Source organism: Rhineura floridana, chromosome 8 (genome assembly GCF_030035675.1).
Source record: "Rhineura floridana isolate rRhiFlo1 chromosome 8, rRhiFlo1.hap2, whole genome shotgun sequence".
Taxonomy (NCBI): Eukaryota; Metazoa; Chordata; class Lepidosauria; order Squamata; family Rhineuridae; genus Rhineura; species Rhineura floridana.
This window is the reverse complement of record NC_084487.1, coordinates 10,234,100-10,250,723: the sequence shown is the minus strand read 5'-3', so window position 1 is coordinate 10,250,723 and position 16,624 is coordinate 10,234,100. Positions and strand designations below refer to the sequence as shown.

General features: G+C 42.4%; 1 protein-coding gene across 3 annotated transcripts in view; it reads right to left on the bottom strand.

Annotated features, from left to right (window-relative positions):
- Positions 1–12,257: 12,257 nt before the first annotated feature.
- Positions 12,258–16,624, bottom strand: part of LOC133390176 (cytochrome P450 2U1-like) — a 29,929-nt gene continuing 25,562 nt past the window's right edge. The window contains exons 5-6 of one of the 3 annotated variants that reach the window (XM_061638197.1): positions 14,904–15,111; positions 12,258–14,367 (exon numbers count right to left, since the gene is read on the bottom strand). In XM_061638197.1, the coding sequence (XP_061494181.1) occupies positions 14,933–15,111 (179 nt within the window). In that variant the 3' untranslated portion in view covers positions 12,258–14,367; positions 14,904–14,932. Of the gene's footprint in view, positions 15,112–16,624 lie in introns of all 3 variants that reach the window. The other 2 variants (XM_061638196.1, XM_061638195.1) reach the window with 2 other exon arrangements.

The following is a 16,624-nucleotide window of genomic DNA, read 5'->3' as shown; positions in this document are numbered from 1 at the left end:
AAAACCCACACAGCTCCAGCCATATTAATATGTCTCATCATATGCAGAGTTGTAGCACACTTACTAAAAGCTAATCCAGATACAAAAGGCTTATGACTTTCCGTATGCCATCTACAAATGGCGACAAAATAGAAGTGGAGGAAACACAGTAAAAGCAGTAATTGAGCAATCTCATTAGACTAATTCAAATAACTTTGACTAGAGTTATGAGGTACAGGTTACCAAGAATTTCTCCCCATGCCCCACTTACAATGTTCTTGCAAAGATCCATTCTTTTCAGTAAAGCTTACACAAGAGATATTCCTGAAAAACTAGGACTTTCTATTGGTGAAGGCTGATTGAACTCCTAGCCAACATTAACATATATTTACTGAAAAATAATGTTTCATTGAATCAGCAGTTTGTGTAGAACTTGTCCTTCCATGCAGAAGAATGGGAGATGGGTGAACTCATTTCATACAAGATGAATGGCAAGAAGTGAAGGTGGTGCTGTGTTTGAGCAGATCTGAATGATACTAAAAAAAGGCAGCAATTAAAGGCAGAATTAGTAGGGCTGCTGCTAGAATCCGATAATAAATCTACATTCAGGAACTGTCTTAAGAAAAACCAGGATTCTGATGCAGGTGCTGACAAAGGAAAATGCTGCATATCCTTTTGTTATGCAGCTCTTGCTTGCTTTAGGTACTTGCATGTACATAAGCAGAGAGAGAGGCACTCTGCGTTGGTACCAAATAATGGCTCTTCACACAAATTGGCAAAACATCTGAAGTAGCAACTGCTTCCCTATAACTGGTGAGGTTCTCTTTGAACTATTATATGCTGATAATACTTAAACATCTCTAGTTTCTACCCAGTGATGACTTTTCTCCATGCTTTATCCATGTATCTCTACCAGCTCTTATCTCACTTCTGTAAATGGATGATTGCCAGTTATGTTTGCATTTTATCATCTTTTTCCTCCTTCCAGACTTGCTATGTATGCAAGTAGGGGTGGTAATAGTTATACACTAAAGAGTTCTATCCTTTGAGAGTGATGCAGCTGGACGGATATAATCACTGATGTTACATGTTTATGCACCCCCTTAAATTAGGGGACAGTTCTTTCATTTGTCATCTTGGCCTATAGTTCTCATGTTCCCAAATACCAATATGTGGGTGGCTGGGGAATTGCTGAGTTGCAGGTTCTGGTTTTCCAGTCCTTTGTGATAATTGCTGTGGGAACTACAGAGTCCTGACTCTATCCAAGCAGCTAGGGTAACTCTCCACCTAACTGACCCCACAGGATAGTTGTGAGGATAAAATGGCAGGGAGGATCATGTGTGCCACCTTGAGTTCCTTGAAAGTTAGATGGATATAAAAGTAATATATTGATAAGGTGTCTTCCCTGCATGTTAGCCTTGAGCAGAGTGCTGGCAGCCTAATCCAGATGTTGCTGAAGTTACTGCAGTTCAACTTTCTCAGGTGCTGGCTGTTCCTGTTCTGATTTGGGAGATTTCTCTCTTCCCTCTCTTGAAGGGACAATTTACTTCATTCTTCAGTTATAGCTTCACATCTCTCTTTGTCTGGAGATGTTTTCTTCCTTCCTTCAAAGAGAAGCCTGGAATTGTGCTTTCCTCTGAGAACAAATAAAAATCTGGCAAAACTCATAGGGTGAATGACAGACCCTGTGTGTCAAGCAGGAATTAGGGTCAATTTCATGAATTTCCCTTAAACCACATAAGCATGAAAACGTGTTTATCTTTGGTTTGCACTAGAAAGTAGTCAATGTAAAAGAAATAGGTAACAGGTATGCAACGGCAACTTCTGTGTCATAGACCTTAGAGATTGTGCCCATGAAACTGACATTTAACCTAGGCTAGTTTAGTCTTCCTCAGGGTAGTTTCCAGATCCCTACAGGTACTTCTAGATAATTATTTTTAGACACTGCATGGAACTAGCTTTTCTGCTACCTAGAGTTACAACATATCAGTCATACAGCAAGTGGATGAAATGGAGCTATTTACTTACTTTATAATAACCAAAACCAACTCCCACATCAATGTTTCTTCAAAACCCATGCCTCTGCCACCATTCACTCTCACTTATTCCCTCTGAACCCTTAACTTGCCTGGTAACGGGTACAGGAGTGATACAAAGGCAGTCAGATGCGGATAGTATATTTAACAAAGGTATTTATGTTTGTTTATTACAAGATTATTAAGTGCACAAGCTTATCTGGTTATTTTAAAATAGTGCTGTATTTTTAATTAAGTATATGCTTTGTTAACTTGTTACTTTCACTTTAAATACCAATGGCTTATATTCAGCTATTAACGTCATACTAAGAAAGCTGTTCGATGTTACCTAACTATTAATATTATACTAAGAAAGGAAGCAGTTAGTTACCTTATTAAAACCATTTAGCCAAATTGCCCTTCTGTTCTCTCCACCCCAGTTCAGCCTCCCCAACACTATAACTGAGGACTCAAAAAAAGCAAAAAATCCATGCTGACTATAGTATACAGCCACTCTTGTGGCTGTATAATACATTTCTTTAGGCCCTTGTAGTCCAGCCCCAGCCAATCACACTGCCTAACTGAATATTCTAAACCTGCACCCACTAATGACAAAGGACATACCTTCTGTCCTCCTTTTGCATAAAAAGAATTCTAACTCACAGCTGTCAGTTAAACTTTCAGGAGACCAGACAGAAAACTTCCCACATCAAATACATTACAATGCAAATATCAATATAGATTACGCAATGCCGTTTAAAATTAAATTCAAATAGGATTTATTCACACAGTACAGTATAATGTAATACTTGCAAAAATCATGAAGTATTTTATTTATTTATTATCATTATTTTTACCCTGTCCTTTTTCCAAAACTGGAACTCACGGCGGCTTCCAGATAAAAGCACACATTTATTTATTTATTTATTTATTTAGACTTTTATACCGCCCGACTAGCAACAGCTCTCTGGGCGGTGAACACAAGAGATACAATAAAATCACACAGTATAATACAGCAAAATATATAAAAATAAAACAATCTAGAATCAATTAGAGCAAAATTTGAAAATTAAGTTAACGTAAATTAAAATGCCTCGGAAAAGAGGAAGGTTTTAACTTGGCGCCGAAAGGAAAACAATGTCGGCGCCAAGCGCACCTCCTCGGGGAGGCTATTCCACAGTTCGGGGCCCACCACTGAGAAGGCCGTAGATCTTGTCACCACCCTCCGGGCCTCTCTATGAGTCGGAACCCGGAGGAGGGCCTTCGTAGTAGAACGTAGTGTACGGGCCGGTTCGTATCGGGAGAGGCGTTCCAACAGGTATCGTGGTCCCGCGCCATATAAGGCTTTATAGGTTAATACCAACACTTTGAATCTGGCCCGGAAGCATATTGGTAGCCAGTGCAAGCGAGCCAGAACAGGTGTTATGTGCTCGGACCGTTTGGTCCTTGTTAACAGTCTGGCCGCCGCATTTTGCACTAGCTGTAGCTTCCAAACTGTCTTCAAAGGCAGCCCTATGTAGAGCGCATTGCAGTAATCCAAACGCGAGGTTACCAGAGCATGTACAACTAGGTCCTCCTTGCTCAAATAGGGACGTAGCTGGGCTACCAACCGAAGTTGGTAGAACGCATTCTGTGCCACCGAGGCTACTTGAGCCTCAACTGAAAGGGAAGAGTCTAAAAAGACTCCCAGACTACGAACCCGCTCCTTTAGGGGGAGTGTAACCCCATCCAGGACAGGGTATATATCCACCATCCGATCAGAGAAACCATCCACCAACAGCATCTCAGTCTTGTCAGGATTGAGCCTCAGTTTGTTAGCTCTCATCCAGTCCATTGTCGCGGCCAGGCAACGGTTCAGCACATCAACAGCCTCACTTGAAGAAGATGAAAAGGAGAAGTAGAGCTGCGTGTCATCAGCATACTGATGACAACGCACTCCAAAACTCCTGATGACCGCACCCAACGGCTTCATGTAGATGTTAAAAAGCATGGGAGACAAAACTGACCCCTGCGGGACTCCACATTGGAGAGCCCACGGTATTGAGCAATGTTCCCCAAGCACTACCTTCTGGAGACGGCCCGCCAAGTAGGAGCGGAACCACTGCCAAGCAGTACCTCCAACTCCCAACTCCGCGAGCCTCTCCAGAAGGATACCATGGTTGATAGTATCAAAAGCCGCTGAGAGATCAAGGAGGATCAACAGAGTTACACTCCCTCTGTCTCTCTCCCAACATAGGTCATCATACAGGGCGACCAAGGCTGTCTCAGTGCCAAAACCAGGCCTAAAACCCGATTGAAATGGATCTAGATAATCGGTTTCATCCAATAGTGCCTGGAGCTGGCCAGCAACCACTCGTTCCAAGATCTTGCCCAGGAATGGAACATTCGCCACTGGTCTGTAGCTGTTGAAACTTTCTGGGTCCAAGGAAGGTTTTTTCAGAAGTAGTCTCACCACTGCCTCTTTCAGACAGCCAGGGACCACTCCCTCTCGTAAAGAGGTGTTTATCACTTCCTTGGCCCAGCCAACTGTTCCATCCCTGCTAGTTTAATATAATTAAAAACATACAAAAGTCTAGATTAAAATCAAATTAAACAATTTACAGTATTAAAATAATTCATACATACAGTTAAAAAAAGTAGCTAGGTAAAGTAGAAAAGACTGTTGTTCTTGGCTTGCACATATCCCTTAAAGAAAAAAGAAAAATATCTGTTTCTAGATTTCTCTCTTACTGTCATGCATAAGCCTAGATAATTTTTTTAATACCTATATTCCTCTATCTGGTCGAGCCCTGAAATATCAAAGCTTTAGATCCCATTTTGGCCCTTTATTTTCTGCTGCATTATACAGCCATGAGAGTGGCTGTGTACTATAGCCAGCATGAATTTTTCACATTCCACGATGTTAAATTGAAAATACCCCCATGCCATTCTGATGCTTCCCATAAGCTCATTTCAAAACAAAACCTTACAAAACGTATAGTCCTGAACTCAGAAACGCTTGCTTAACAACCCTCTCGATTTTAATGGCGATATACAAAACAGAGAGATGTTTTTAAAGCTTTTTAAAAATGTTTTTAAAGATGTTTTGTTATAACATTTTTAAAGTCTGTTTTTATGGTGTTTTAGTGTTTTTCGTGTTTTTGTTTGCCTTCTGGTCTCCTATTGGGAGGAAGGGTGGTATATAAATCTAACAAACAAACAAATATCTGCCAAGCCTTGCCTTTGAAGTGGAACTCCCATACACAATTTCAAGGCTCTGTTTAACAGGCTTCCATTTGATCCCCATACTCAAAGTGTGCTTAGGTGCTTGTTTGAGTGGTGGGCCCTAAAGATTTTCCCTTGTATGGGCTTCCTTGGCTTGTCATATCTACTGACTTGTGTGCTGTGTTCTCATATTTGTTAAGTTCTTGCACTGGGGCCACTGAGAGCAGGGCAGGGGGAGGCACATGTACCTGGCCCCAGGTTAGCAGGGGCCCCAGGCTCTTAAGACTGGTATTCAGTGCTAGTCCTACTCAGAGAGTAGATCCATTGAAGTTAATGGGCATGACTAACTTAGGTCCATTAATTTCCATGGGTCTACTGTGAGTAGCACTTAGTTGAATACCACCCACTGGGTGCCACTTGGACTCTTACAAAGAAAGTTATGATGCAAAATGTGTAGGCAAGCCTTTACCCTCTAAGCAATTTTTGTGAGAAAAACCAGTCTGGCTGCTGTCAGCTCTGCACTGAGAGAGCAGTGCCGGTGGGGGCTGGAAATTCCTGGGTAGTTACCAGGGCGGGAAAGTCCTTAGCTGGCAGTCTGGTCGTAAATCTGCCAGGCTAACGAGGATGAAGCATGATAAGGGCAAGGCCCATCCTAAGCTTACGTGCCAAGCCAGAAGTCCAGAAGCGAGGTCAGTAGAGGTCCGGGTTCAATTGCCAAGGGGTCAGTCCAAGCTAAGATTCAGGGAAACTAGAAACACACGAAGCCACGCCTGACGTTGTAGTCAGCAACAAGCTGAACCCAAGGTTTGACTTTTAAGGAGCAGGTTTGTCAGCAGGTGTGAGCCCTCAGAGTTTTGGCCTTAGGTGGACAGGCCTGCCCCCTCTTCTACCTGACCTTCTGCTGTCTACGTTCTGCAGGTGAGGGGGGAGTATCCTGTTCACTGGCTGCGTCTGGCTGAAGGGCTTCAGCTGTGTCTGGGGTGCTCTGCCGCTGAGGGGGAGAAGGAGCTGGATTCTCAGGAGGCTCCTCCATGTCTCCTTCTGGGTCTGCTGCTGTTACTCCCGAGTCATCCTCGTCTGATGAGTCCTCTGCTGGGGCCATGACAGCTGCTTCCGTTTTTCAGTGTTTTAGCCAATGAGTGAAGTCAGAGCTTGACAAGTGACTTGTTTGGACACCAGGAATCCCTGGGGTCCTAAGGAGCCATGGTTTCCCCTTCCCCTGCACTTTTCTTTCTGGCTAGTGGCCTCTGTCTCCTTGTAATCTCCATTTGAGATCAGGTATTCCCTGTCCATTTTTTGCAGATGCTTACTTGGCTGTGTGGGGATTGGAACCCTGGTCTCCCAGGTCGTAGTCCAACACCTTAACCGAAAGCAAAAGAAAGGCCTGCAGTCACATAATTAATTTAATTCATTTACAACTCATGGAACGTGAGTTCTTTGCATGATTTAGGGTTGGTATTGCAGGAGAGCAGTGCTATTATTCATTACATTTATTAGTCGCCTATCTGGCTGGTTTACCAGCCACTCTGGGCGACGTACAACATAAAAACATATAATTCACATTAAAACCTTAAAATTCCAACAATAACACTAAAACCTAATCCACCCCATGCCTTTCATAGCTGTGCGCCAGGCAGATTTGTAGTACTGAGCTGTAATTATGGGGAAATCTTCACCTGTTCATATTCTATTGGACATCTTATTATTTGTATGGGACCCCTGATTTATTTTGGGGTACTCCACTCCCACCTGCAAAAGAGGGTGCATATTTGCATATGACATAGCATACATAAATGTTATGCAAATGTGCACCTTATTTTACTAGTGCAGCAGAGGGCCAATCCACATACAGTATACTGGGGCCAGAAACTCCCATACTGAAGCATTATGTGGAAATATCATTAGCACCAGAAGTGGAATTCTGTTTCAAGAAGATAGGCCCCCTCAGATGGCAGGAGGCACCCAACACATTATGTTAAACTGTGGTTCCTGGCAGGTCATCTTTCAGCATTAGGCCAAGAGGGGTTCCAAACAAAAACAGGACAAAATAAATAAATAAATAAACAAATAAATAAAAATCTGAGGTCTTCTGGAGCCTTATATGTTTTCTCTCTCTCGTGACTATTATAGTGATTAACACAACAGAAATATTAATTTTTTTATGTATAACAAAATTATATTAATAAATATTAGTAAATACAGAATATCTCTGCTTTGTTAGTCATTGTAATAAATATGGTGTTTTCTTGATTATCTGCATCCTACCAGGATCCAGAGCAAACTAGCTGGAAATCCTGTTTGATGCTTTAAAAATTCTGTCTCTATATTTGTGTGTACTCTTTTGATTACCACAAAAATCTAAAAATCTAAAAAATCTAAAAAATAAATTGAAAGTTAATTTTCAAAATATTTCCGGTGTTTTGTTAATGTAACCTCACCTAACTGAAGAAAAGGGTTAAATCTTGAGAACATAAAGATAAGGAAAAGGTTAAGTGGTATTTTCCCCAAGTTAATTGCCTAGGAGGAGAAGGCGGGCCGCCCAACGAGAGGCGGCTGGGGCCGGGCCTGCGCTAAGAAACCCAACAGGGTGCAACTGAGCCAGGGAGGGCCGTGTTGCGAATCAGCACCTCCTATTTGCCTCAAGCCCAGGCAAAGGAGGAGGAGGCGGCAGAGGAAGAGGACGGGAGCTCTTGGGTACAGGGGTCCCAGCCTGTCTGCAGCTTACTTCAGCTTCACTCCCTCTTCATTACCATTTTAGGAAAACATGGTGGTCGGCTTATTTTCTCCTTGGGCTATTTCCCTCTTCCCCCTCGTTTCGAGATGAAATAGTATTCACACATTATTTTCCAACAAACCCCCCCCCCCCCGCATCTGCACATACTCAAAATATTCATGTGAATGGCCTTCGGAAAGCTCGTGACAAAGGTTGTCCTTCCCACAGCACATTTAAAGCACATGGCTTCGCCCAAAGATTCCTGGGAACTGTTGTTTGTAGAAGGTACTGGGAATTGCAGCTCTGTGAGAGAAATGTCAGTGCCAGTTGTTCAGTCTTTTCATGACTGTTTTAGCAGCCATGGGACTATTTATTTATTTATTTAAAAAGGTATAAGGCTGCAACACTACAACACGCTAGGGAGAAAGCCTCATTGGACACAGTGAGCCTTGCTTTTGAGTAAACATCCACGAAACGCGTTGTGTCAGATCAGGTAATAGAAATGGTCTGCTAATGCAAACTTTTAAAAAGAGAGTCCTCAAGACGTGAGTATCTGATGAAGTGGGTTGTAGTCCATCAACGCTTGTGTCTCAATAAAATCTTTCAGTCTTAAAGGTGCCACAAAATTCTTCACTGTTTTTACTAAAAAGTCCAATCTAGACCCTGTATGATTATCAATGGTAATTAAATAACTTGAGTTGTTTATATAATTCAGTTTGTTGCTCGTTGTACCCTGTGTTACTAAGTAATCTTATTTTATAACTCCCAGCATTATGTTTTATATTTGTGGTCAGTTGACTGTAAATAAAGATTGATGATACTAAAAAGAATGAAAGCAAATTATGACTATTAACTATAGCCTAAAAGACCACAGTAGTCAGTGGTGGCTGCAGAAATCACATCCTCCTATCTTGACCCTTCTGCTCTGGTTCTTTTTCCTCCAAAAAGGCTCCAAAGCTATCTTGGTGAATTAATCGCAACAGATAAGGAAAATAATTTTTGTTCTCATTAAAACAAAAACAAAAGAACGGGAGCATTAAATAGTACCAGGACGTCTACATGGTCCCTTTCAGGGACTACTTTCCACCTTAAAATGAGAATATGGGGAAGGGTCACAGCGCATCTGCTTTGTGTGCAAAGGTCCCAGGTTCAATCGCTGACATCTCCAGGAAAGGCTGGGAGAGACTCCCTACCTCAAACCCTGGACAGCTGGTGCCAGTCACTGTAGTCAACACTGAGCTAGATGAACCAATGGTCTGATTCAATATAACAGTTTCCTACATTCTAATACTGAGCTAGTGGAGGCCCTAAGATTAGGGAGAGTGAGGCAGCCTCCTCAGGCAGCTGATTTTGGGTGGCAGCAGAGGACAACAAATCATCATCTCTCCGGGAGAGGTTATTGTGGGATTTTCTGCCTCAGGTACCAAAACAAATTGTCCTATACACCTTTAATCAGGGGGACAGGGGCACCATTTGCTGTTCCACCTCAGGCAGCAAAATGGCACCTCAGGTTCTACCTGCAGTACCTTAATTGGGCCCATTTGCTAGATGCACAAAGCTTTCATAAGATGCACAAAGAATGCAATTTACATTGTACAAGGCATGTATTCCTGCATAGAAATTGACAGGTTGTCTGTGAGAAAATAATCATGGGATTCCAATCGCTGCCTTTCAGAATACAGGTAAAAGTTTATATATAGGATTTTCATGCATAACCACCCCCGCATAGTTTATAGTAGAATGGGAGCATTTCACATTGGGATTACTTAGCAGTTGGAACACGTAGAGCAGGAAAAGGGAACCTGTTTTCTGTCAAGGCCCCATTCCCTCAGGGGTTCTGTGTCAGGGCTGCATAGTGGTGGTGATGGTGGGGCACTCCTTTTTTCCGTTTCCCCCCTCTCCTTGCCACCCATATGAAATTAGGCTGAGGGCCACATGAAAGGGCCATAATTCAATGGTAGAGCATCTGCTTTGCATGCAGAAGGCAGGTAGGGGTGGAAAAGACTTCCTGCCTGAAACCCTAGAGAGCCACTGCCAGTCAGTGTAGTCAATACTGAGCTAGATTGACCAATAGTCTGACTCAACATAAGGCAGTTTCCTGTGTTCCTAAAGTAGGTTGGGGGCCACATGAATGGGGAACCTGTGGCCCTCCAGATGTTGTTGGATTACAATTCCCAGGATCCCTGACCATTGCCTATGCTGGCTGGAGCTTATGGGAGCTGGAGTCCAACAACGTTGGGAGGGCCTCAGGTTCCCCAATCCTGGACTAAAGGATTCTTCAAATGGTGTCTGAAAGTGCCCTCTGTGGTGATATTACCACTTGTCCAACTTTAAGTTCTTACTATGAACTTACCCAAATTTCTTTTAATTTACGAGTCAGGAACAATGTCAACACTTCTAACATCTGCATTCTAGACATGCAGAGTTCTTAACCCATAATGGACTGTATGTGTACTTGCATGTGCCAACATGTAATTATTTATCTTTTTGGCTGCTAGGATATTGTAATGTGCTCCTCACTTAGTTCTGAAGGGGTTAGTTTGTTTTGCATGAGAACATGCACTAGAGCTTTATGGTGTGTTTGGGTAATATTTGCAGAAACAAAAGGTGTTGAGAAATTCTTTCCCCTCACCCCCATTTAAATTGTGTCAAATCTTTGCAAAATATACCGTTGTAGAATCAACTCTACAAAGTTATAGCTGAAAAAAATTACTGAACTTTCACAGGGAGGAGGAATCTGCACCGGCATCTTAAGCCAAAGGACAGCACTATTTATGTAACTGGCATAAAATTAACATGAATGTAATGAATTCCAGGGCACTTCATATTGCACAAGGATGCCATTTCTGCCACTTCCAGCATGAACTTTACATTCAGATCTTAAGAGTACGTACTTTGCTTTGATTCCAAATAGATCAGGATGAGATGTTCAAGAAGTAGCCATCAGTCAACTGAAATATTTTTAAAACTGCATAAAGTCTAGCAATTAAGACATAGTAGCAAGAACACAAGAAGAGTTTTTTTGGGTTCTCGTCAAAGCTCTATCAAGGCCAGCATTCTGTTTCCTACGGTGTGCAGCACGATTCTTCTTGAACCAGGACATGAAGGCAACAGCTTCTCCTCTTATCTCTAGCACTTCGTGTGCGTGCATGGACACACTTGCATTAAGCTTTGCCAGATGGAGCCAGTCTTCTGGACAGCAGCTGCTAGACAAGTGTGCTCTGACAAATGTGTTATGGAAATGTATGTATGCAGAGTGTTTCAGCGGTCTGAGCTGTGTGTGTGCCAGTGTGTATAATACCTTAGAAGCAGGCTTTTACCCTGCATTTAGATCACTGAGACTTAAGACTTAGTAAAATAAGAAAAGCTACTTTATGTTGAGAAATACATAGTAGATAGGAAAGCCATACCTAGTTCTAACTAACTAAGTTGGAGGCACAATGCCCAGACTTGCGTATTGCCCTCACGTTTCAGGAGAGAATACAAAGACAGAGATGTCTCCTCTCTCCTCGGACAGTCGAAGAAGAAAAGAAAGGAGGGGCAGGTCCGCTTCCCTGAGTGTATCAGTTTACAAAGGAAGGAAGTTAGGCAGAGAAGAGCCAAAGTAAAGGTAGGCAAGCCTAGCCAGCTGGAGGACACTAACTCTGTATTCCTTCTGGAATACAAAGAAAGAGAACCCAAACAGGAGTTGCTCTTGCCCCACTTCCAACAAAATGGGACTTATGTGATATATTCTAAATTAGGGTTAGGGCCATAGCTCGGTGGTAGAGCATCTGGTTTGCATGCAGAAGGTCCCAGATTCAGTCCCCAGCATCTCCAAGTAGGGCTGGGAGAGACTTCTTGCCTGAAACCCTGGAGAGCTGCTGCCAATCACTGTAGACAATACTGAGCTAGATGGACCAATGGTCTTACTAGGTATAAGGCAACTTTCTATGTAGATAAACAAGTGTTACCTGCAACAAAATGAGGAGTGCTCCTTGTTCAGGAATCAAGCATCTTGAGTCCATCCCCCACCCTCCCGCAAATAAAATAAGTCAACATCCTATGACCACTGAGCAAGTTCAGTTCTCAACGGACTGTTACATCCCCCCCCCAAAAAAACTATTTTTAAACATCTGCAAATCTCAGGATTCCCCCCCAAGCCTGCTGATACCTCCCTCATGTGCAATAATGGTATTGTTCTGGTTACATAAACAACAGCATGCCTAGTCTAAATGTTGGAAATAGAAGGAATTATGATATTCAAGATCTCTTAGAGGGCTCAATAAGAAAAAAGGCTGAAATCAGTAACAATTTATATCTACGATATGATTTGTTTAAAAGCAAAGTCAATTTCCAGACAGTACTGCTTTTGAAACAAAAAAGGTTTATTTAGACAAAGATTCATACTGAGAAACAGATCTCAAGCTATATGTAGAAATATAGGCATCTTTTAAAAATAGTCAGCAGTGGTCTCAAATGCTAGTTTCTAACAGCAATGACATCTTCCATACTAAAATTCTAAACAAGGAATTCATGGGGGGGGGCGAGGAGGGGGGAAATAAAGCAGGCAAGGTAAATGTCAGCAAGATGTAGGCAATACATATAATATATATTATCATTCATGAGCCCTTTAAGACCTATTAAAATATAAGAATACAGATCTTTGGATCCTGACAAATTATAAAGTGCTTCATTAAAAAGACTGGCTTATTACAAGACAGCTTACATCCCACACAAAGAATTAGTTGCATTAGCAGCATTGCAGTGCATTTTTCCCCACTGATGTCTGGCTGTTTAACAGTATTTAGCTAAACATTAGCAGTACAATTTCAGCTTTTCCATTGAATATTCCAGTTATTAAGAACTGTCCAAAGAGTCTGAGTCATCTTCCCTAGAGGCTTGTCCACACTGCAAGCTTTCTGAAGCTCAAACCTGCAGAGTGTTGATTTGTAGATTTGTACCACATTTGTCTCATGTCACTACCTCCTTTAATTCATTCCTCCTTGGGAATGAATTAGAAATGAACTCCATGTTTATATCAAAGTGGGTTATCCCCTGCCAAAATGGCCAACCCAAGGTTTTGGCAGTATAGTTTTCCCTCCTAGGGTATATAGGTATGATAGGTGTGCAGGGGAAATATTACATGCCTGCCATCTTCCTTGATGACCTTTTAAAAAAATTATCATCATTCAGATGCGCACAGATAGCACAATGAAGGAATGCAATTGCCTAAATTCATGCTAACAAAAAAAGTTCCTGTCTTACATGGATACATGCATTGCCATTTGTGCCTTCACATTCCCACAAAGGGAGAAGGAACAAGAGAGAGGATAAGGACAAGGGTTCCTCCCACACACAGCAAAATGAGAATTATGGGATCAATAATTGAGGTTTCTCTTGTGTCATCATGTACAGTTCAAATGTGAAGATTTGCCCAATTATACGGAGCAGTACACTTTGAACCATGTAAACACTGCTTCCTATGGCACCAACACTGATCTTCAAACATTCACTACAGGGTGCAGGGTGGTTGTTAGCCAATACTGCAGGGTGGTTGCTACCTAAAAATCAGGTTTAGTGCAGTGGTGATCTGCAGAAAACTCAGAATACAGGCCAGTCCTAAGAAGAAATAATGAAAGAAAATGAGAGTTTACTACTTCAAGAGGTATTGTTAGCAGTAATAAATTGAGATACCAAGAGACAAACCTCAGGGTTCATACAGATGCATATAATCTGAGCAGTAAGCCTGCTGTGGAAGTGATTTCTAGATTAAACTAAGGGGAAACAGATACTGCATGGTTGAAACAGACCTCAGCTGTGCACAGTGCTGATTGTCTGGAACTGGTGATGTCAGCAACCCATCAACAGTTTAAAATGATTTTGCTTTTTTATTATTAAAAGGGATGAAATGTATATTTGCACACAAATGCACACTCAATGCTTTGAAAGTTAAAAAAAAGTCTATCTGCCTGAAACACAGGCGAGGGGCAACCCTGTAGACTGAATCAGCACTTGAATCAGTGGTGTGTAAGGCTTCACAGTGAAGGTGGATAGAACCTGGACTCACCCCATGACAGCAAACACCACATGAATCCTGTTTTTATGATATGTTTTGGTGCACCTTCAATGTGTCCTTGTCAAAGGATGTCACAACTCTTGAATGAAAGAGATATCCAAAACTCACAGCCATTATTTACTCTGTTGATTTTTATCTCCTATTGTAAATATACATTAGATTTTCAAGCTTTTCCTCCTAATCTAATATAAAAAGACACTTGATGCCTGACAATTTTCGTTAACAGTTTCTGCACCAATTGTCACTTGTTACCCTGCAACTATGAGAACTAGAATGGACCGTAGGTCTCACCTGAAAGGTGGTTTTCCTAGGTATCATGCCAGGAAGGCGGATTAGGTAGGGTCCTGGAACAGGTGGGGAGGGTTAAGGGTGAAGAGGTCTAAACTTCACTGTTGGGGCTGAAAGAAAAATCACCCTCACAGCCAAAACAAAAACTTATACCAGTCCCCACAATACACCCCTACACACACTAAGCACACACAGTAACACACACCATAGAATCAATCAACTCACTATACAGAATAGGAGACAAGGATAAAGACAATAGCCTCAGATGAAGGCAAGAATGAACTGGAGTGGGACCAGAAGGAGCAGCTGGGATCCTGACTCCTTTGCATTCTTGCCTTCAGACGCTAGGAGGCACTATAACCCACATGATGGCATGCTACCTGGGGAAAAACTTTGGATTTGTTTCCCACATTCAAGAGCTTCATCACATCTAAATAAAAGAGCCCCCTGGCTAAGGGGAAAGTGCTTTGTGAGGTTTGGGTACCCTATTAGTTGCAAGTTCTCTATCCCTGCTCAGGGTTGGTGATTTTGTAATTGAAGTGCATTTAATATTATTATTATTATTTATTAAATTTATATCCCACCCTTCCAGTAGGAGCCCAGGGCGACAAGTATAGCCCTGAAATTTGATAAGAGTAATACAAACTTCTTGCAGCGTTCTTGTCTGAGGTTCCTTCATCTCTCTAAGGCAATTATGTTGAATGGAAATGGAGACAAAGTCAGACCAAATCTTCCATTCATTGATGGCTTCTTCATGTCTTCGGGATATTGAAATGTGAAATTTTGCAGGAGGCTCACAAACAACAAGAAGAGTTCCATCTTGGCCAGTTGTTCTCCCATGCACACACGTTTTCCTGAAAAAGAAAACAAAAAGGGTTAGATAAAAGAGAAAATAAATATTTTAAATAAATAGTAGTATTGGATCCTTAAAAAAAAAAAGAAATAAGAGATTCATGAAGTGTCCTATCATAACCAGCCTTTAGAAATCCATTAAGATATTTTAAGCACAAAGCCCCGGCCCCCTCAAAAGAAGAACTGGTATAAAATAATATAATCTCTTTAATTTAATTTTCCAGCATGTTTTTAAGCTTGAATATCATGTTATTCTTCATAAAGCCCCAATTATGTTCTAGATACAGTTGCTGTATTGATTCCCAAGTTACATGTGATGAATAAAGAGCCTCATCACACATTAATGTTTGAGCACAGTACAACCGGGAAGGTGCTTCTGTTTCACCCATTACCCTGCCCTGCCTCCGCCCCTCCCCAAAAGTGCTCAAAGAATGTTCTTGCACTCAGGTCCTGCTTGCGGGCTTCCCCCAGGCACCTGGTTGGCCACTGTGAGAACAGGATGCTGGACTAGATGGGCCACTGGCCTGATCCAGCAGGCTCTTCTTATGTTCTTAATGAGAGGGAAAGGTGGGCAGCCCTTAATGAATACGCCTGACATCCCCTAATTTTAAGCCCTATTATTCCGCCTCTAACAGTCTAACAGACTCCTAGCAGGGGCACCCATTGCGGAATGGTTAAAGCTGAAACACCAGACTAAGATGCATCCAAACTCAGAGGAAGGCAATGGTAAACCACCTCTGAATATCTCTTACCACGAAAACCCTATGAACAGAGTATCCAAAACAGTGGCGTCACTAGGGTTGGTGTCACCCGGTGTGGCCCACAGCGCCTTCTCTCTGACTGAGAGCGAGTGTGCGGCCAAACGACAGGGCCCGGGAGCACGCCTCCTCCTCCTCGTTGTCTGCCGCAGCTTCCACCTCCTAACAGGAAGACAGCTGGCACACCACGTGAAGGCTCTCGTCGGTGCCTAGGCGGTGCCGGGAGCACGGCTCTAGGTGTCACCCCGTCTGGTGGTGTCACCTGGTGTGGCCCGCACCTGCCGCACCCCCCTAGTGACACCCCTGATCCAAAATGCAACGCAAGATAGTGCTAGAAGATGAGACCCCCAGGTCAGAAGGCACTCACCGAGCTACTGGGGAAGAACAAAGAACAAGTCCAGGATGCTGGACTAGATGGGCCACTGGCCTGATCCGGCAGGCTCTTCTTATGTTCTTAGTGCTGTGACTAAGGACGCAGCTGGGTCAAAGCCAAAAGGTAGCCCAGAGGTTGATGTGCACAGATGTGAAAGGAGAGCCTGGGGTTGTATGACTTACACAATAGGAACATGGAATGTGAGAAGCATAAACCATGGAAAGTTAGAAATTGTGAAGCAAGAAATGGAACTTATCCACATTACAATACTTGGTGTGAGCGAACTAAAATGGACGGGAATGGGACATTTTCAGTCAGACAACTACAAAATATTTCATGCAGGAAATGCGAAATTGAGAAGAAACGGGTTGCTTTCATAGTGAG